This window comes from Pinus tabuliformis, chromosome X (assembly GCF_031772625.1).
Source record: "Pinus tabuliformis cultivar Carrire ecotype Pingquan chromosome X, CPIR1, whole genome shotgun sequence".
Lineage (NCBI taxonomy): Eukaryota > Viridiplantae > Streptophyta > Pinopsida > Pinales > Pinaceae > Pinus > Pinus tabuliformis.
Genome location: NC_142308.1, coordinates 1341709160 through 1341730626, shown reverse-complemented (window position 1 = coordinate 1341730626; position 21467 = coordinate 1341709160). Strand labels below are relative to the sequence as shown.

The 21467-nt window shown below is 35.8% G+C and overlaps 1 protein-coding gene across 1 annotated transcript; it reads right to left on the bottom strand.

The window, feature by feature from the left end:
• Window positions 1-7987: 7987 nt before the first annotated feature.
• LOC149145030 (uncharacterized) lies at window positions 7988-10725 on the bottom strand. The gene is made up of 2 exons (XM_089449346.1): window positions 8466-10725; window positions 7988-8323 (listed from the first exon to the last, which is right to left on the bottom strand). Exon 1 carries the CDS (start codon window positions 10690-10692, stop codon window positions 8977-8979), a length of 1716 nt encoding a protein of 571 aa, XP_089305472.1. The 5' UTR covers window positions 10693-10725; the 3' UTR covers window positions 7988-8323; window positions 8466-8976.
• Between the last annotated feature and the right edge of the window lie 10742 nt (window positions 10726-21467).

Here is a 21467-nt window from a genome sequence, read left to right as displayed (position 1 = left end):
CATTAATGTATCTATCTATAAGCGACACTTGGTATCTTGGGATGACTGAAGACCAAACATGACTATTATTTAAGGGACCTTGGAATCCTCCTATTAACACGTCTTCAAATTTATTGTGTCTGGTATGAAGAACACAAGCTAGACACGAGTTATCTAACCTTCGTCATACAAGAGAATTAATCCCAAATTGTATGAGTTCGATATGTATGTATTTGTAATCATGACGCAGACCCCATTCTAAATCTTCCTTTTTAATGAGATGAATTTGATATACACTCTGACCTACCACTTCCTCTATTAATACCTGACATACATCCTCAACATGTCCTCAAGAATCATGCTAACCCTATCTATCTATTCATTTATCTATGGGTGATGAGTTGTACAAAAAAATAACATTGTTTCCAATCTTGTAAATAAATCCTTCAAAACCTTGGAAGTAAACTTGGCATCTCTATATGATATAATATTTTGTAAACTTGGCATCTCTATATGATATAATATTTTATGGAACTCCATGCAACCTAACTATCTCCTTGATGAAGATCTGAGTGACCTCACTAGAAGAATTAGTATACTTCACCGCAATGAAGTGAGAAACCTTGCTCAACCTATCAACCACAACCGTGATTGAGTCATGTTGTCTTGACGTCCTTGAAAGTCATGTAATAAAGTCCATGGAAATGGACTTCCATTTCCATTATGGAATTAGAATAGGTTGAAACAAACCAACTGGATGCTTGTATTCATCCTTCACCTGTTGACAGTCCAAACACCTTGCAAGAAATGCAACCACCTATTTCTTCAAGTTTGGCCAATATATAAATTCTTAAACACTATCAAAGTGTTCTGGTATCCTGGGTGGCCTGAATATGGCTTGACATGAAACTCCATCAAGTTAAGCTTTTTAAGCTCACTACTATTTGGAACATAAATCCCATTCCTGAATCTCATCAAGCCATATGCTGTGAGGTGATACTCCTCGTCCCTATCATCTTCACTCTATTGCTGCAATATATTCTTCAATTACTGGTGCCTCTCAACATGTTGTCCTACATGCAAAATATTTTCTTTCAAATATTTCTTTTAAGAACTTATAACTGAAATATGATTCACCTGCACTCTCTTATTTAGAGAATCTATAACCCTCTTCTCTTTACCCTTAATGTACCTAATCTCGATATCAAACTCACTGAGAGTAGCCAACCATGTAGCTTTCCTTGCATTCTTATTGGGTTGGTTAAACAAGAACCTTAGTCCACTATGGTCACTCATCAGAATAAACCTCATGCCAAAGAGATGATGCCTCCACAACTTTAATGCATGAATGTTAGTTTCCAAATCAAGATCATGAGTCACATAGTTATGCTCATGCTCATTCAACTTCCTTGACTCATAGCATACCACCCATCCTTACTGCATTAGGATTCCACCAATTCCCTCCTTTAAAGAATTTGTACAAACCACAAACTCCTTATCAAGACCTGCAATATTAAAAATTGGATCATTTGTAAGAAAATGCATCAACTGCTCAAAACTAGTTGAACAATCCTTAGTCCATTCAAAATCCTTTCCTTTTATCTACAAAGATGTAATAGGATAGACAATCTTTTAGAAGTTCCTCATGAACCTCCTATAATAATTTGCTAGTCCCATGAATCATATAACCGCATCCATATTCTTAGGAGTTGGGAACTCCATGATGGATTTAATCTTTTCCACATCCACTGTTATCCCTTCCTTGGAAACAACATGTCTGAAGTAATGATTTTAAGTTTGAAAGAAACTGCACTTTTTAAGCTTGGAATATAACTAATGCTCTCTCAGTAATCTCAAAATTGTTTCTAGGTGCTCTTCATGCTCCTCCTCATTCTTGGAATATACCAATATATCATCAGAAAATACGATCACAAACTTTTCCAGGTAAGGATGCAATATACTATTCATCAAACACATGAAGGTGGCTAGAGCATTAATAAGACCAAAAGGAACCACCACAAACTCATAGTCTCCATGCTTCAACCGAAATGCAGTCTTATAGATGTCTCCTTATTTGATGCACACCTAATGATATCATGATATAAGATAAATATTTGAGAATACTTTTGATCCCTTCAACTAATCAAACAAGTCATCAATCTATGTAAATGGATACTTGTTCTTGATGTTTACCTTATTTAACTACTTGTAATAAATGCACAATATAACAGTACCATCCTTCTTCCTTCCAAACAACACTAATGCACCCCAATGGGACACACTTGGCCTTATGTATCCCTTATCAAGAATTTATTTTAAGTTGAAACTTGATTTCCATCAACTCCAGAGTGCTCATCCTATAAGGTGCATCAGATGTTGGTGTTTCTCCTAGCACCAACTAAATGGAGAAATCCACCTACCTATAACACGATAGATCTGGAATCTTTATAGGAAACATATCATGAAACTACTGTAAGACAAGATAATTCTTCAAGTCTTCACATCCTCAACACTCTTCCCTTTATCACTAGAAACATGCACTACAAACAATAAACATCCTTTTCTACCTTTATGCTTTTCTTGCATTGGTGTAACCATTCTCATTGATGTAGGCTTCTTCTTTCCCTACAAGATTCTCCTTTACCCATCATCATACAGGAAATCAATAGCCTTGTGATAGAAGTCCACTTTAATCCTGTGAATGAATATCTAGTCCATGTCCAAAAGCATACTATATGAACCCAAAGGAATCACATTTATATTTTGTGATGTAGGCATTCCATTAAGATAAAATGTATAAAATCTCACCCAATGATGAACTCCTCCCTTGGTCCCTATAGCCAACTGCACCGACTAATATTTTGCATGCACTTATTTATTCAAGAAAAAGTTATCCACCAAGTCAAGACTGATATAGATATAATTTGATCCAAGATCAATTGAAATAGAAAAAAATTTATCCGAAAGCTTACATTTCGTCTTGATAATGCATGCCTGATCTTCCTGCTTGGTATCAATTACTACATGAATCCAAGGAATACTATGACCAACATCCCCAACTATTTGTGCCTCTAGAGCATTGTAAATGTGAGGCTTTCCACACTGATGTGATGGGAAATACCTGTTCTGATGTTCTCCACCATAATTCCAACACCTCAAAGGTTTTCTTCCATCGCCTTTATTCTACTCCTTCGGCTGAGACCCATGTCCTATCTCAATTGAATTAAACTTCTTGTATGGTGCCATATTTTCCTTGTCATCTGCATCCTGAGGTTTTCCTCTCTTCTTAGGCCATTTTCCTTTAGTGTTCGCATTACCTTTCCAATCACACTTGAACTCAGGCTTGCACTTTGACTGCTCATAAAAATGCTTCACCTTTATGATGGAATCCTCCAATGACCAAGGCTCATCAAACTAAATCTGATCTTTGAATGCTACCAACAACCCAGTAATGAACCTTTGAATATTCACTCTATCATCCTTGAGATAAGGAACATACGTCAATAGCTTCAAATACCTGCTCGTATACTCATCATCTATCATGGAACCCATCCTGAGATCATATAATTCCTTGGCCTTTTTTCATAGTATCTTTTAGATAGTACTTCTTCTTGAAGGGTCTTTCAAACTCATCCCAAATTAGATCTTCCTCTCTAATGCATCTGGTATGATTAACATCTTCCCACTAGATGACTACATTCCTTTTGATACTAAAGGTAGCTATCTTGGCTTTCATGTTCTTTGAAAAATCACGCAATATGAAAAACTTCTTCATCCCAATCATCCATGCTTTTGCATCTTCTGATTTCTTCATTTCAACATAAAATGTAGGGTGCTTGGACATGTTGAAGTCTTCTAGAAAATATCCGTTCTCACTCCTCCTATAAGGATGTAAGTGGTGATGGTGATGATGTCTCTCAAAACCAGAACTATAATATAATCTATGATTAGTACCCATCCTCTCAAGTGTGTCCAAGGATCTTCCAGCTCTAACTATTTCATCTCTATCCATCTGGTGTCTTCTATGAGGCCTACAACCATATGCCCCATTAATCTTATCCTCATACCTATCTCCATGATAGATTCCCATCTACCCCTGCTTCTGTAAATCTGAAAGGTTTTGAAGGATGACTTTTGTTATATGAAATCTATGACTGCGGAGAGGAGTATCTTCCCTAGACCTAGTGGCATGGTCTGGAAGAACATAAATCAAAGACTATAAAGTTTTTCCTAGAAGAATTGGAGAATGGAAAGATACTTACTTATGATACGTCGCAAGCTCTTCTCCCTTCTTCGATTGTCATCTCCAACTTGTTAACAGTGTTGGACCCACCAACATGTTAGGGGATCTCCCCGGTAAGAATTCCTAACTAGACCTTAGACCATTTGCTGTAGGAGTCCCAAAGGTGGGGTAGTACGATATCGCCTTGACCGCAGTTGCATGTAGAGGTGAGTAAGATGTCTCTGTTCGTAGTAAGGGTGTGACATGCACAGTAAGTCAAGGAAGGTGCATGAATGGGTCTAACACACGTAACGGGGGTATGAGTGTGCCCCTTGGAAACCTGTGACAACATGCAACTTGAAAGGAAACACGCGAGAGAGATACATCACAAGTTTTAAAGAAGGTTAGCCAATCATCCAAACTGATGGTTAAACCAATAGCACATCTCGATAAGATTCATACAAACATGTATAGAAAGTCCATACATACATGTGTAAACAACAAATACACATATCATTAGAGTAACCAATATAGATGAAATAGAATAACAACATATGCATCAAATGTGCTCGCTCTCTTATATTAAGAAAGTGAAAGCTCCAATCATACATAAAACTATGACCAACCACTAGTCTCAACAACAAAACATTACAATCATTGCCACCTACTCCTCCAAAGAGATATACTGGTTCTGCACTATGGAGAAGCAAGGCTCATTACAATACACTCCAAGCTTTCTCTAAGACACACCTATAGGAAGCTTAGCTCCCAAAAGCCCGTACAATGAGTTATGAGGTTATATAAATAGTAAAGGATGGGGCGATCCTTGACATTCCCATTTGTGACTCTTCACCTACCCTCATGACTCTTCAACTACTACATGACCATTACATTCTACTATCGACACTTTTTCTTTCACTTTTACAAGATGTTACATTACAATCTGCACATGTACCCATGTGAGACAAAATAGGCTTGAGTAAGCCATGAAAGACATCACTAAGGCTCAGACAAATGTGGGAAGACAAATTCTTCGACATCCTCACGATGATCAATGGTGGCAAACCGATGCCATGCTAGGTAGTCTGTGATGGTGTCCATGTACTCTTGTGGTGACACCCTTCTGGAAGAGAACTCTTACCTCCATTGGCTCAATAATTAAGCACTTTAATTTTATTTCTTTATGAGCTAATAGAATTATTCTTTATTATTATAAACATGTTTTTTCACACTGAAGGTGTTCCCTCTATGGAGTTGATTGGGAAAACATTGTTCAGTCAAACCAATCCTTGCGGCTCCACATGGGCACGCATCATCATTTTGAAAGTCAAAAATAGCTTCAATCTCCTTTAGGTCAATGCTTTTTCTAACTCTTTAAAATTGTCCTCTAAATTATATTGACCCAACCGATGAAAAAGATCTTCATTTTATCTTCACAATTTCTTTAATCTTCCCATAACTTTTATTCAAATTAAATAGAAATAATTGTATATACAAAGATATTCAATTTAAATGGAAACAATTATATACATAAAGAAAATAATTAACTTAGAGGTCTCTGAAAATAAAAAACATATTGTATGAGGGAGTTCTCACGTGCACATTATGTTATTGACTTGAAAGCATATCCTGAAATAGTTACGTTATTGATTTCAAAATATATGCCTTTTACAGCAGGTATTACATGTTCGGTAATAGGATGATCATTTATTATTTTGGTCATTTATTATGTTATTGACTTAAAAGCATATCCTGAAATAGTTACGTTATTGATTTCAAAATATATGCCTTTTACAGCAGGTATTCCATATTCGGTAATAGGATGATCATTTATTATTTTGGTCATTTATTATTCGTAATATGATGGTAATACTTAAATTTTAATGCTAATCAAATCATATCAGCTTTCCACTCCTTGATAATTGCACGAACACTTGCGAATATCATATTATTAAAAAACAATGACATAGAAGCGAGAATCCAATTCTCCGAATGTATGCTCCACCGAGCTGTGTATTTTTTCAAAGAAGCAAAAATATATGAATGCTTATAAATCTAATGAGTCACTGGGTATGATCAATGTTTTTGTTTTTTTTTTTTCTCTGAAGGTGGCAAAACCTATCAAATTCAGGTGTCAAACCAACAATGAGGACAGCCATCTCTGGCTGCTATCCGCGAATGTCGGTTTGACTCATCACGGTTATCAAGGAAAACCACGCCACCTGTAATAACCCGCTGGTGGTCCGTAAGGGAGCAGGCTTTCACTCGCCAGATGCCTCTGGGTATGATCAATGTTATCTTATTAACATTGGTTTATATATATATATTTATATATTTATTTATTTTCAAAATATAGTTTTTCAGTCATTTATATGATTATTTGTTATTTTATTTATTTATTATTTTATTTTAGTATTAGTTGTAATTTCAAAAAAAAAAAAATAAATATAAATTTTGTTATTTAATTTATATTTTTTAAAATTTAATAAAAAAATTTATTAATATAATAATTATTTAATTTTTATATATTTCATTTCAATTAAATATAGTATTAGGTTGAATTAACATTATTTTAGTTGATTTAATTTCATTAATAAACAATATTTTATATTATTCAGTTATAATTTTTTTTAAAAATATATAAAATTATTTAGTATATATTATATTAAATTTCTTACGCTATTGGAATTTATACGGTTAAATAAAATAAAATATATCTTATAACTTTTTCTAAATAAAAAAAATGCCATGAACATTATGTATAAGAGCAAGATTGCATGGTTATATTCTAGAAAATATTTCCAATTAGCCTTTAAAGCCCTCATCTTATAGGAAATAAATTTCCATATATTTTCAATTTTATAATAAACTTTAATTATACTATAAGTGATTGCCACAATTATTCATATTGTTGTTCAAAATTTCCAAAATAGAATTGTGTAATATTTGTGATTGGTCCAATGTTCCAGATGGTAACTTCATCCATCATTGAGGACCAAGGAGCTTTCATTATATTTTGAACATGCTCTTCAATCTTATACCAAAAAAAGTATTGTACATTGTTTTTCTAAATTGCATAATTACATTTTAGAAAACATTTAAAGATGCATTTCGGTAATAGGCTAACCACCTATTGCTTTGGTTAAACAAAGTAAATAATGTTGAATTACAAATAACCAAATACTTCACTTTACCCATCACTTGAATCTAAATTAACCCGATTCTAAATTTTAATACTAACTTGAATTTAATATTTTTACTTTAATTTAATTATGTTTAAACAAAGTCAAAATATTTTAAACATTTCATATAACAATTAACAAAATTATATATCTTCAATTTATTAAAAACATTTCATACTTTTTTAAAGGGAAATAAATCCGTAACTTTCTCATGAAAATCAGAATTTTCTGAACAATGAAAATTAGGGAGTTGTCTATAGTGAGACTTTTTGGACTTTCGTGTCCGAAAGGTAGAAAAATTTGAGGTGAAATATTGATTTGTGTTATTTAAACTTGTTTTTTGACTCTATATATGGAATCAACACCTGAAAAATGCTAGGGCACTTAGATTCTGTAGAGATTACCCATCAAACTTGTGATTTCAAGAAATTCTTGCCGAATTTTAAAGAAATTAAACCGAAAAAACTCACCAAAAAAACTTCCAAAAAATCACATTAAAAACAACTCTGAAAATTACATTCTCAATGTGACAATGGCACTCGTCAAAAAGCACCATCCCAGGAAGGCTTTGATCATATCCCGTTATGCTTTGACAGAGTTCCATATAAACAAAATACAAATCACAGCCAAACCGGCTATAGTAACCCCTGAACATAAATATTACTATCGTCAAATATATATATAACTGCGAAATATAAAAAACCATGAAACATACATCACATGGCTTCATGAACAACACCCAGACATAGATGAGTTTTATAAAAAGTGGACAGTACAGTGCGTAATAAAAAATTATATCAGCATAGGTAATATAAAAAACTACCAAGCAGCAGTAGTAGCCTTAAACGCTTGCGGAAGAAGAAGTGCTCCTGAGCATCCCTGTGTACCTTTTATGTGCTAGGTGCCCAAAGCCTGTGGAGCAGCCTTTTTAGACCAAGTCCTGTAAATATGGCACACAGAAATAATGTCAAAAGATCGTTTTAGTAAAAAGATCTCTTAGTATGCATGTGACATCTAGATATGTAAATGAACCCAGATATAAAAAGTGCCACTAAACGAATATTTAAAACGCAATGTTATACCGTTGACACTTGTGTCAATGGTTTGATGTTGGGATTCGATACCAACGCTTTCACAACTCCACTGTATTTAGCGGCAGTGTGAATTGCTTTCACCAATTGCTCTTCCTCCAAATTTTGTGCCCATTTCCTACATTTGTCCACCAATGCCTTACCCACATTGTTTATGCAACCAGCAATAAGATCTGCCAATGACCTTTCTAATTCCAGTGTCACTGCTGTAGAATCACCTGCGCCCCTGCCAACAATAGTGGTGCATAAATTATACAGTGCGATGGCCACCGCTAACTTTTCCCAGTCCACCGGACTGGATCTGGGTTCCTCCTTATCTATCCTTCCACATTCCTCTTCGACTACTTTCCTTTTGCTTTCTGTAAGTTCTGTGATGATGGTCTTTGCATCTGGAATATCCATGCTTCTGCCGGCGCGATCGCTGATCTTTTCTGTTGGGTTGAGTAATATTTCTTTATCTGCTGCATTCCTCAGCAAACTGTCTGAGTCCGGATGCCACTCGTCAACCAAATCCATCAGTGTCCATGCCTGCTTGTATGCTTCTAAAGCTTCTTTCCCAGATGCAGGTGAAATGGAGAGAATTATTTTGATCAATGACCACCGCTGTTAGCTTCCATGACCATGACCCTTCTCTCATGTACGGAAAGTATCTTTCCCACATTTCATCATCTTGGCTGACTGGATGATCTGCTGTTTGAGGATCCAAACACCGTACTTTACCCAGGCGCAGCGGTGGCAACTTCTGAGCTCTGTCTAGTGGCGACGACATCTTTTCATTCAGAAACTTAATCAGACGTTGGTCATCGACGAAATCCTTATTCAAAATTTGCTCTGCACGTCTGATGGACTTTAGATTCATTACACACACGGTGTGAGGAATCTCCCCAACAATGTACACGTTGTTAAAAATTGGTTCGTACTTTTTTGCTTCTGCACTGTTATCTGGACAAACTAGTGACACTATTTTGTCGAAAACGCGATTATAGATCGCAACCTCTAAGAGGAACCGACATACGTTGCTGAAGAAGACCACAATAAATCGCAGCCAGAGGAGACATCTAACGCTTAAACTGTTGGTCCATTTCATCACGGGAATAGTTTGCAAACAATTTCCTTGAGCTTCTACCGCTTCCGCTTCTATGTGGTTTTTTCGTTCTTCCTCTTCCAGTTCTTCTAGAATGTACCTTGTCCAGAAATCCTCCAGAAAATATTCCTTACACCAGCCTGACGTACATATATTCTTGAGCTCCTGCTTCTTGAATTTTCGATAATAACGTACAGAGTTAAGAGACCTCCAAACTATGACTGCCCATGCTATAAGGATGAATACAAGCTCCAAGAGAGCTATTATGTTTAGTAGCGAGGATTCGGCACTAGCAGAAATGGCTATGATTGGATGTGGAAGGTGCACAACCCATCCAGCTACTGAACTTATAATGCAAACTGTGACCACTAGTGCGGCTGATGAGATCAACATTGATTTGGTTATGATAGATTCAGGAGAACATATACGCGCCACGATCCACGATTTCAGCACTTGATCTCCAATTGCTCTCAAATATTCCTCGTGCGCAAGATCAGGATTTGCAAGAATGAATTCCTTGTGCGCAAGATCAGGATTTGCAAGAATGAAGGGAATGCTTTGAGTGGCAGTAGTCCGGATGCTTTTGCTGGCCCCAGTTGCACAGATGAGGAGGAGAATAAGCCATAAGAGCGATATCGATATTAACACATCAGATTCCAAGAACAAATCCCACGAAATGCCATGGAGAGAATAAGAGGTAGAATTTCGAGCAGAACGGCGATATATGGTTAGCAACTCGGACAAAATGTCGAGTATGACACTCAATCCAACCGCTGTAAACTTGTTCCATTTCTCTTCAGAGCGGGCACTGGCCATTCCTGGAAGGAAAAGGGCCACAAGCACACATATCATTATTCTACTAGTATGTATCATGAATAAGTTTTTCTTACCAACCTGATTATCTTGTAACGTTCTGGAAGAGTCCGTGCTCTGACTCAGTAAAGCCTCGTCACTCTGCGCTTCGATGAAGGTCATAATCTGAATCGTGAGAGCACTGAGAACGAGAGCAAATCCTGGCACCCAGAAAACTCCCTTCTTGAATGCTCTCACAATGTCCACTACCATAAGGATAATGAATACCAGCGTTCCTAATGCAAACCACACCAACTGCCCAAACTCACTCACAGCGCCCATGATCGATTGATTGAGAATATGGGAGATGATGGAAGCGTCACTACACGTACATGTGGGAGATTTGGGTCGATGACCAAACACCTTTTAAGGCACACAGAAGAGTACCCATCACTCAAGGTCTAAGCCAACGGATTTCTTTCCAGAAAACATGAAAGAAATTTCCTGCTATTGAGTTCCATGGAATCTTGAAATTTCCAAGAAATTACGTACTCATCTTTAAATAATATTTCGGCAGAGAAAGAAATTCACTTTATTTCACTTTATTAATTATCTTAACACACACGCATGTTCTTTAATCTCTTCTTTTACTTTATGCATCTATTCCTTTCGTGCTTCTATTTCCCTTATATCAATATCTACAAGGCTCGGGATACAATAATTGAAATTCATAATTTAAATGCTTTTATTTCTGTTTGACAGCCACTTTAATGATTAAAGGAACAATAATGCCACCTCTTTCTTATTATTATTTCAACCTCAATTCGCATAAACTTTAATTTCTCTTATTCTGCCCTTAACTTTTGCTTTCACTCATTCCAATGAAACTTTTCAGTTTTCGTGAATTCTGTTCATTTTCGTGAATTAATAATCCTTCACTGCTTATCATCCTCCTTGCTTTTTTAATATGTTTAGATTCGCATAAATTTTATATTTTCCTATATTAATACTCCTTCACTGCTTACAACTCACCACCATAGATTTTTTTTATTGATGCAGCTTGTTCACTGGTTATCGTCACACGCCCAACCCACTCCATAGCCCCTGCCCTCCAGGTTTGGCCGCCCATATACATCATCTCATTCCAGTTCTTCTAGAATGTGCCTTGTCCAGAAATCCCCCAGAAAATATTCCTTACACCAGCCTGACGTACATATATTCTTGAGCTTCTGCTCCTTTAATTTTCGATAATAACGTACAGAGTTAAGAGACCTCCAAACTATGACTGCCCATGCTATAAGGATGAATACAAGCTCCAAGAGAGCTATTATGGATAGTAACGAGGCTTCGGCACGAGTAGAAATGGCTATGATTGGATGTGGAAGGTGCACAACCCATCCAGCTACTGAACTTATAATGCAAACTGTGACCGCTAGTGCGGCTGATGAGATCAACATTGATTTGGTTAGGATAGATTCAGGAGAACATATACGCGCCACGATCCACGATTTCAGCACTTGATCTCCAATTGCTCTCCAATATTCCTTGTGGGCAAGATCAGGATTTGCAAGAATGAAGGGAATGCTTTGAGTGGCAGTAGTCCATATGCTTTTGCTGGCCCAGTTGCACAGATGAGGAGGAGAATAAATAGATACAATAATAACTAATGCAACAATAAACAAAACACACAGAACAACAATTTAATTAGGAGTTCACCCAAAATTCTCGGGCTACATCTCCGTGAGCTCTAGTCAACTCAACTAGGCTCTTTGGGATTATGGGAAAGGCCTTTTTACAAGCTTTTGGCTCAAATCCACTGTTTTACATAGAAATAATGGGTTTAGAAACCATTTTATACCTAGCTCTTGAAGCTCTCGGCTCTAGCTCTGGCTCTGGCTCTTGGCTCTAGCTCTTGGCTTTGGCTCTAGCCCTGGCTCTTGGCTGTGGCTTCTTCAGCTCTCTATCAGTTTACATCCCTCTGGCTTTCCACTTGAACTCCAAGTGACTCCCTTGGTTGCTCTGCTCATTTGCATTTTCTCTCTCAGCCTCTTTTTGCTTCTGCCTTTTACTTTCTACGCTGCTCTCAATTGAGCTCTTTCTGCTTTGGTTCGTCTTAGCTTCCTGCTTTGGCTCAGATTTTTTCTTATGCTCATTTTTAGCAACAACTCTAACAAGACCCTTCTGTCTCTGATATTCATGGCTTTTAAGCCAACTAACATTGTCTGTTCGTTTCCTCTTCTTGGGCTCTCTGGCTCCCGACCTTTGTTTGCTCGAATCCCCCTGTGAGCATTAGCAATCATTGCCAAATTCCTTTAGGGATGGTGGCCACCTATTTTGCAACAGAAGGGACCATGAAGCCTTTGAAATCCCCAAAAATAGTGTTCTTTATTTACATAGAGAAACACTGTAAAACACGGGAAAAATATGCCAAATCATTGTTTATTGGACTTAAAATATTATGAATTCTGCCTTATATTCCATCGGGTTCGCCTTTTAGATCGTTATCGCATGTCACAAATTCCTTTTCCATGGTTTTCCCTTTGTATTTGAAAAATACATTAAAACACTGAAAATATCCCAAAATGGCTTTATGGTGGACTTGAAATGATTATGCAGTGGCATTTACAACCCTTTCGGGTTCGGTTGCATCGCATCATTGCATATATATATATATATATATATATATATATATATGGCCCTGCTCCGTCGTATAACTCTGACGTGATATTGCGATGCAATTGATTGCAATCGCGTATCTCATGGACCCGGGGTCTTTCCATATGGCATCGCCGATTGCGATTCACCAATATCAGCGATCGCGATATCACATCGGCTCGGTCATTTCCTTATGTTCCATGCCCTCAATGATGCTGATCTATCAACCGGTGATCGTAGTGTCACATCGGCCTTATATCATGCACATGTGCCTTCCTCTGACCTGATATGTTGGGGATCGACAATCGAGGGTGCTTCCCCTTTCCGCTTAAGTCTGCCTTGGACCTCCTCCGATGTGATTTTCTTCATAAAGCCTTTTAGGGCATTTTTTTGAAGATTTGCCTCTTTTTCCAAGGAACCATGGGCATCTTCTTTCAGCCATAACTTTTGCATAGTAAGTCCATTTTTTCCCATTCAAGTTGTAGTAGACATAGAATGAGACGATCTCTACAATGGGGCTAGTTCGAGGAACTTTCTTGGACTTTCATTTTTCCTCTCTGAGGGACACTTAGGAGTCTATCCAAAATCCATTTTGAATTAGAAGACCACCACTGAATTTACACCCTATGAGCTGGTCTATGGAAAAAAGGCATTGTTGTCCATTGAGTTTGAATATCACACATTGAGAATGGCAGCCCAACTAGATTTGGATCTCAGTCATGCATAGAAAGAAAGATTTTCCCATTTGAATGGGTTGGATGAATTCAGAATGTAGGCCCTCCTACATACAAAGATAGTTCAACTTTAGAGAAAGATCTGGCATGATAGACATATTAAAGAGAAGCAATTTCAAAAGCCATAAGAGCGATATCGATATTAACACATCAGATCCCAAGAACAAATCCCACGAAATGCCATGGAGAGAATAAGAGGTAGAATTACGAGCAGAACGGCGATATATGGTTAGCAACTCAGACAAAATGTCGAGTATGACACTCAATCCAACCGCTGTAAACTTGTTCCATTTCTCTTCAGAGCGGGCACGGACCATTCCTGGAAGGAAAAGGGCCACAAGCACACATATCATTATTCTACTGGTATGTATCATGAATAAGTTTTTCTTACCAACCTGATCATCTTGTAACGTTCTGGAAGAGTCCGTGCTCTGACTCAGTAAAGCCTCGTCACTCTGCGCTTCGATGAAGGTCATAATCTGAATCGTGAGAGCACTGAGAACGAGAGCAAATCCTGGCACCCAGAAAACTCCCTTCTTGAATGCTCTCACAATGTCCACTACCAGAAGGATAATGAATACCAGCGTTCCTAATGCAAACCACGCCAACTGCGCAAACTCACTCACAGCGCCCATGATTGATTGATTGAGAATATGGGAGATGATGGAAGCGTCACTACACGTACATGTGGGAGATTTGGGTCGATGCCCAAACACCATTTAAGGCACACAGAAGAGTGCCCATCACTCAAGGTCTAAGCCAACGGATTTCTTTCCAGAAAACATGAAAGAAATTTCCTGCTTTCGAGTTGCATGGAATCTTGAAATTTCCAAGAATTACCTACTCATCTTTAAATAATATTTCGGCGGAGAAAGAAATTCACTTTATTTTACGAAACGAATATTAGGACTAATCAATCTTTTTTTAAAGACGGGTTATTCGTTTCATTAAAAATTAAAATTAAAGAAATTATAGGAAATGACAGCATGTCCCCTCCCCTCCTATGTAATAAATGTTTGCTTTCGCCTAATGGTCCGTTGATTTTAGGAAGAAATCCACCAATGGGTTACCCCAGGCCTTTTGGTCGTGTAACTTTCTATCATGTTCTTACGAACATTCCCGAAGTTTTCATCTCAATAAAAAATCAGAATATGTTACTTTCATTCCCAATAATAAATTCTAAAAAAGTGAGAATATGTTACTTCATTCCTAGTTGTCTGGGACGGCGAACTCATTTTTAACAAAGTGGGAATATGTTACTTTCAATCCCATTTGTCGGCCATGGCGAAATAACTTTTGACATATGGGTAATTTCATTTACAATGAAGTAAAACAATTCTACATAGTTAAAGATTTAAGTTTTGACATAGCGGGAATATGGTACTTTCATTCAGAATAAAGTAAAGAAATTCTACACAGTTAAAGATTTAATTTTAATATTCAAATGTAAAATGGGAAAAAATTAAAAAATTAGCAGTAGGAAAATCTAGTAGTTGTCTTTTAAATGTGAATGTAAGTTGACTCATCGTTATTCAAAGAAAACGAGGCAACCAAGAATAACTAGCTGATGGTGCATAAGAGGGTAGGGTTTTATCATCTCTAGCTTCTAACTGCCAATGCAAGTTGACTCATCGCCGTTATTCAAAGAAAACGAAACAACCACTAATAAGGGGGGCAGAATAACGAAGCAACCTCTAATAAAGGGGTAGACTTTCACTTAACCTGTTAACCAAGTTTTAAGACATACTCCAGTGCAAAATTAGTAGTAACATTACTTATTTTTTAAAAGTACTTTAATTTAATAATTAAACATAATTATTAGTAGTAACATTACTTATTTTTTAAAAGTACTTTAATTTAATAATTAAACATAATTATAGAACGTTTAAAATTTATAATAATATCTTATTTAAATGATTTAACAAGTTAATTGAAGTTATCTTGAATAGTTGAGAGTAAAGATTCTTATCATATTCACTGGTGTTCAAATCCCGGGTGAAGATTGTTATAGTATTTACTGGTGTTGAAATCCCTCCGTGTAATATGCTAAGCTTTGATGACTTAAAGAGTATTGTTAAAAACTCAATCAAAATTATTTAGTGTGATTTTACCAAATGATTCTTATCCTATCCACCCATGTTCAAATCTCCACTATCAACATATTGAACTTTGATACAATGCATTATCCATATTATTAAAATATATAAATAATTTGTAATGGCTCAGAGCCTCCCACTCTTCAGTTGATATAGTATAATAATAATTATTAGTCTCTCCCATAGTTTCATTTGACATTTTAAAAATAAAATGAAATAAAACTTTAACATATTGCACAATGCCTAATTATTAACCATGCATGCATCAAATTATTATTTAAAGCTTCGAGTCTCAAGTATAGTATAATAATAAGTATGAATAATTGTTTCTATCTCCCATGATTGCATTGGGATTTTTTAAAATAAATTAAAAATGAAATGAAATAAAACTTTAATATATTACACAATGCTTAAATATTGACCATGCATGCATCAAAATATTATTAAATTATTCTAAGATTGGTTACAAAGTTTGATTGGATTAATTATCTTTGCCTAGATTTGACATTTTTAAAACAAATTAAAAATAAAATGAAAACAAATTAAAAATAAAATGAAATAAGACTTCAATATATTACATAATCTCTAAATATTGATCAAATTACTGACAGAGTTTTAGAGAGTTTCAGAGAGAGATTTTGTTTCAAAGAAGTTATGGCTTGTTGAAGTTTTTTAAGGCCACTATTACCAGTCATCTTTTTGTAGCATGCATTTATCAAATTTGATTTCATTTAGGGTTTTTCTTGTATCTCTATGGCATAAATTTCCTTATTTATAAGCTCCTTGAGTTTCTAGGCTAGCATTTTCTTTATTTGATAAAAATATTTTTCTTAAATTTTTGTAGGCTTTCTATTCCTATAAGTTGTATGCTGTTGTATATATTTAGGTCATGAATTATAAATATCATGTAGGGTAGAGAGGGGATTTTTACTTTGTAGTGGAATTTTGTACTACAACTATATTGGTGCTACGATGATTCTCTAGGTATGTTCGAGGGGTTCTACTGACATCGTTCTCTAGGTATGTTTGAGGGGCGCTACCGACATCATTCTGAAGTAACTTTCCTATTATCATAGTTTTATATGGTGGGACAATATTGCGTCTTTCCTATTATCATAATTTTATATGGTGGGACACTACTGTGTCTAGGGTTTTATTACTGGAAAATGCTGATCTATGAAGGCGTTTTCTTGATTTTGTTGATGATTTATGTTGTTGTTTCATGAAAATGTTATGTGGTGTGTTTATTTTGACCCCATTTTCATGTAGTTTAAGATAGTATATCTTAAAATTTCTGCTAGATTTCTCCCTATGATTTTCACGAGATGCCTTTGTGATTATTTCATTTTAGAGATGTGGTGTGCTCCTAGATAACCTATTTATATGTTACTTTTTCTTTGAGTTATCTATTTTTAATATTTGTAGTATATAAATTTGCCACTTTAACTATTCAAAGATGTGTCGTGGAAAGAATATCAGGTTTACTGAGCCCAATTCATAGGTTGGTAGATATTATGAATCTCTGTATGTGGTTTTATTAAGGCTCAAGAGTGTATCACTAAAAAAATGTTGGTTGTCTATAGTAAGTGATTATAGTTTGTTGCTTTTTTGTTTGTAAGTTTTAAATGTAAGTGGTATTTTCATAATAATCTGAATGTGCCCAAGCTTCAGGGAAAATTTTAAGAACCCCCCCTAAATTTATAAATATAATAAATCGGCGAATCTCCATGGTATATAGGAAAAATGGAAGGCGATTTTATCAATAATATAATATGTATATATAATTTTTTGGCGAATCTCTCACCAGGCATGGCGAATATTTTACTCAATTATAAAATCTTGTAAGATCTTGGCGCGTCTTTCACTAAATAATAAAACTTTGTAAATTCCTAATGAATCTTAGCATAGGCTACATGCTGGTTTAATTCCCCCATTTAAATAGGCTACATTCCACGTGAATACCATGGGTCAATACCATGTGCCATTTTTATTTTTATTAATTCTAATATTAGGGTTAATAATGGTTTTTTGCATGGTATTAATAACAATCTAGTCCATGGTATTTGTCCCATAGTATTTTGGCCATTATAACCCATTTTTTGAGTGTTCGTAAATATAAGGTGACTTATGGAGTAAATATAAAAAAATGTTTTATTTGTTTACCATACCTCTCGTTTATTTATATTTTTATTAATTTACCATACCTCTTTTACAAATATGGTATTTGGCCCATAGGATTCACTTAAATAAAACCTCTTTCTTGATCCGTCATAAATAGAACGAGGGTTATGGACTAAATATAAAAAGAGGTTTTATTTATTTACGATACGTCTAGTTTATTTATATTTTTATTTATTTATCATACCTTTTGAGTAAGTATAAAAAGACGTTTTATTTATTTACCATACCTGTTTTATAAATATGGTATTTGGCCCATAGGATTCACTTAAGTAAAACCTATTCTTGAAAATGGGCGAATGGATTCACTTAAATAAAACCTATTCTTGAAAATGGGCGAATGGAAGGTTGTAAGTCCTCATTTCAAGGGCTAAATTTACCTTTTTTACCCTCTCCCTTAAAATAAGGTGGGCTATTTGAGGTGATTTGTAAAAATGTACTATGATACAAAATATTCGCCCACTAAAAATTTAAAACCCCTTAATTTTGCCAAAGGGCGAACATTCGCCCCTAAAATTATCCTTGCCAAGCTTACATGGACTGTTATGTATCAAGTGTAACAATGTTGGTGAAATTTCCATGTAATAAAAGTTAATAAAGGAAAAATAATAACACAGTTGATGGGACACTTATTCCAAGCTGAATGTTGGGCAAAACATCATAGTGGGTGTTCATTTTGATTATTATGGCTAAAGGAAATTGGCAAAGGCAATGGCAAAGGCTTTGGAAAGTATATATGGCATTTTTGGCACATTTATTTATGCAAATAATGGAAATTAGGAGAAAAGGGAGGTGAAAGGTCATAGGTTGCATGTGAGGAGAAAAATAGTGGAAATTGAAGAAAATAGAGGCCTCATTGATAAAAAGGCTTATGAGGATTAGTTGGAAAGATTTTTCTTAGGTTTTACATTGAATCAAGAAAGGAAAAGAAGGCAACAGGAAGGAAGGAGTAAGCAAGGAAGAATAGGATCGAATAAATACGATGAATTTTTTTGCAGATATCAATTTACATGTGTGTTTTGCTTTCTATATTTGGCATGTGTGGTATTGCATGTGGTTCTTTGCTATTATGGCATGGGTTTTTCCAGGTTAGATAATGCTTTTAGCCTAGCCTTGCCATTTCTGGATAGCCATGGTGTGATGGGGTTCTCATGTTTTGGTAGAGTTTGATTGTTGAATGGATTTGAAGCTTAGTGAGGTGGATCTCCAAAAGAAAGAACACATAGACTAGTGATCCTTGGATCAAACTGTGGATTACTGTAAAGCCACTAACCTAGTGACCCCTGAAACAAATTGTGGGTTGCAGTAAAACTAGGTATTGTGTGCCTCCGAGGGCTTAGGAATCCTCGACTAGTGAATGCTAGGATATATGGTAAATCCTAGAGGTGGTTCCCCTTCATTAGGCCTAGGAATCCTTGCTGGTGAATGGTGGGATATACGGTAAAGACTAGAGGGTGGTGTCTTGGTTTAGGGCCTAGTGATCCCTAGATCAGATTGTGGATTATGGTAAAGCCTGAGAAACTAGGAGATAGGAAAAATTCCTCACGGTGTAGGTGGAGATATCTGGTGGCATCATTGCTTGTTTTGACCAAGTGATTTGGTGGATATCATGGTAAAGCCTTTTACTACACATTTATTGTGTTGGCCTTGTGATCCATTGTGAATTGCCATAAAGCCTAGTTTCTATTGATGAGGGTGAGGTAGTTTAGCCTTGGGATGCCCTCGTTGGTTCTTTTAGTTTGAGTCTCACATTCATGCTTGGAATATGGCAAGGGGTTGATTGGTTGAAGAGAGATTTGGCTCAACTAATCTATGATCAGGTGGAACGTAGTTGTCCCATACCGGGTTAGTTTTTGCATTCATTAATAAGAGATTCTTTCCTTGGTATCTTATGTGTAAATGTACTGATTCATATTTGGACTCTATGAATGATGTATCCTTGATATTTCTATTGTTATGATGCTGGTTATAAGTATGTATTATGTCAGTGATGATGTATGGATTTCCTCATATTTTGATTTTTAAATGAATGAACAATGTATCTATGACCTAATAGATGATAATGCAACTAATGATATAAGGGAACAATGCTTCTTAGCAACTCTCAGATAAGTATGAGACCACTATGCTCAGATCTATTGTTTAAACTTGTAGATTACATATTTGTGACATGTTTGACGAAATGCTTATCATCACTAGAAGTGGTCCAGTCAAGGGCTTGTTCAAGTAATCACATTTGTATCATCATTCCATTGTTATCTTTGTGTTTTGAAGGTGCCATTCAGTTCTGGGTAGTTACCTGGGCTCTGGACCTGGAAAAGTGGCTCAAATCACTCGATATACTTATGATTAGTTATATGTATCACATCACTCGAATGTTAGTTTTACATGCTTGGTATTATCTTGAAAAGGTAATAGTTGATGTGTTTCTATAACTAGTAGTCAGGTGATGTGGTAGTGCATAGTAAAACTCAATTGCAGCAAGGAAAAGGTAAAAGAAAGGAATTGGGTGAAAATTCCTTTGGCTCTGTTTGGAAACTGCAATTCCAAATGAATGAGTGCTTTGCATACATGAAGTCTTCTTAATCCTAATTTTTCTGAAATTATGTGGATATGTGTTATATTCATGGACATTTATTTGACAATTATAAGAGTAAGTGTCTAGTTATAAGAGTTGGTGTCTAGTTATAAAAGCTCGTGTATTCATGGACATGTAGTACTATTGTTATGTGTATGTTGCGCATGTTTTGTATTCAATGATTGTAGCTATGGTGATTTGTACATGTAATTTATGTAGTACTCTAAACATATGATGTTTTGTGCTTGTTGTATGTATGGTGTTGTGTGTGAATTGCATATGCAGCGTTGGATATAGATGGTGCTATGTACATGTCATATATGCAATGCTATGAACATATTGTACTGAGTGCACGTTGCATATGTGGTGTTGTGTGCATATGGTGCTGTGTACATGCTAGATATGCAGTGTTGTGTACATAGGGTGCTATGTACATGTTGTATATGTAGTGCTATGTACATATGGTGTTGTGTGCATGTTGTACATGTGGTGCTATGTACATATGGTGTTCTGTACATGATTGTACAAGTGGTGCTGTGAGCATGTGGTGTTGTGTACATGTTGTACATGTGGTGTCATGTGTAGGTGGTGCTCTGTACATGTCATGCATATGGTGTTTTGTACATGTGGTGTCATGTAAATGTGCATGTGGCGTTGTGTATGTTTGGCATTGTGCACACATTGTACAGGTTGTACGATGTGCATGTGGCATTGTGTACATGTGATGTTGTGCACATGTTATGCAAGTTGTGTTTTGTACGTTTGGTGTTGTGTACATGTTGTACATATGGTATTGGTGTACATGTGGTCTTGTGTGCATGTCATACACGCTGTGTTGTAGGAATGCGGTACTATGTATGTGCATATTGTAGTTGT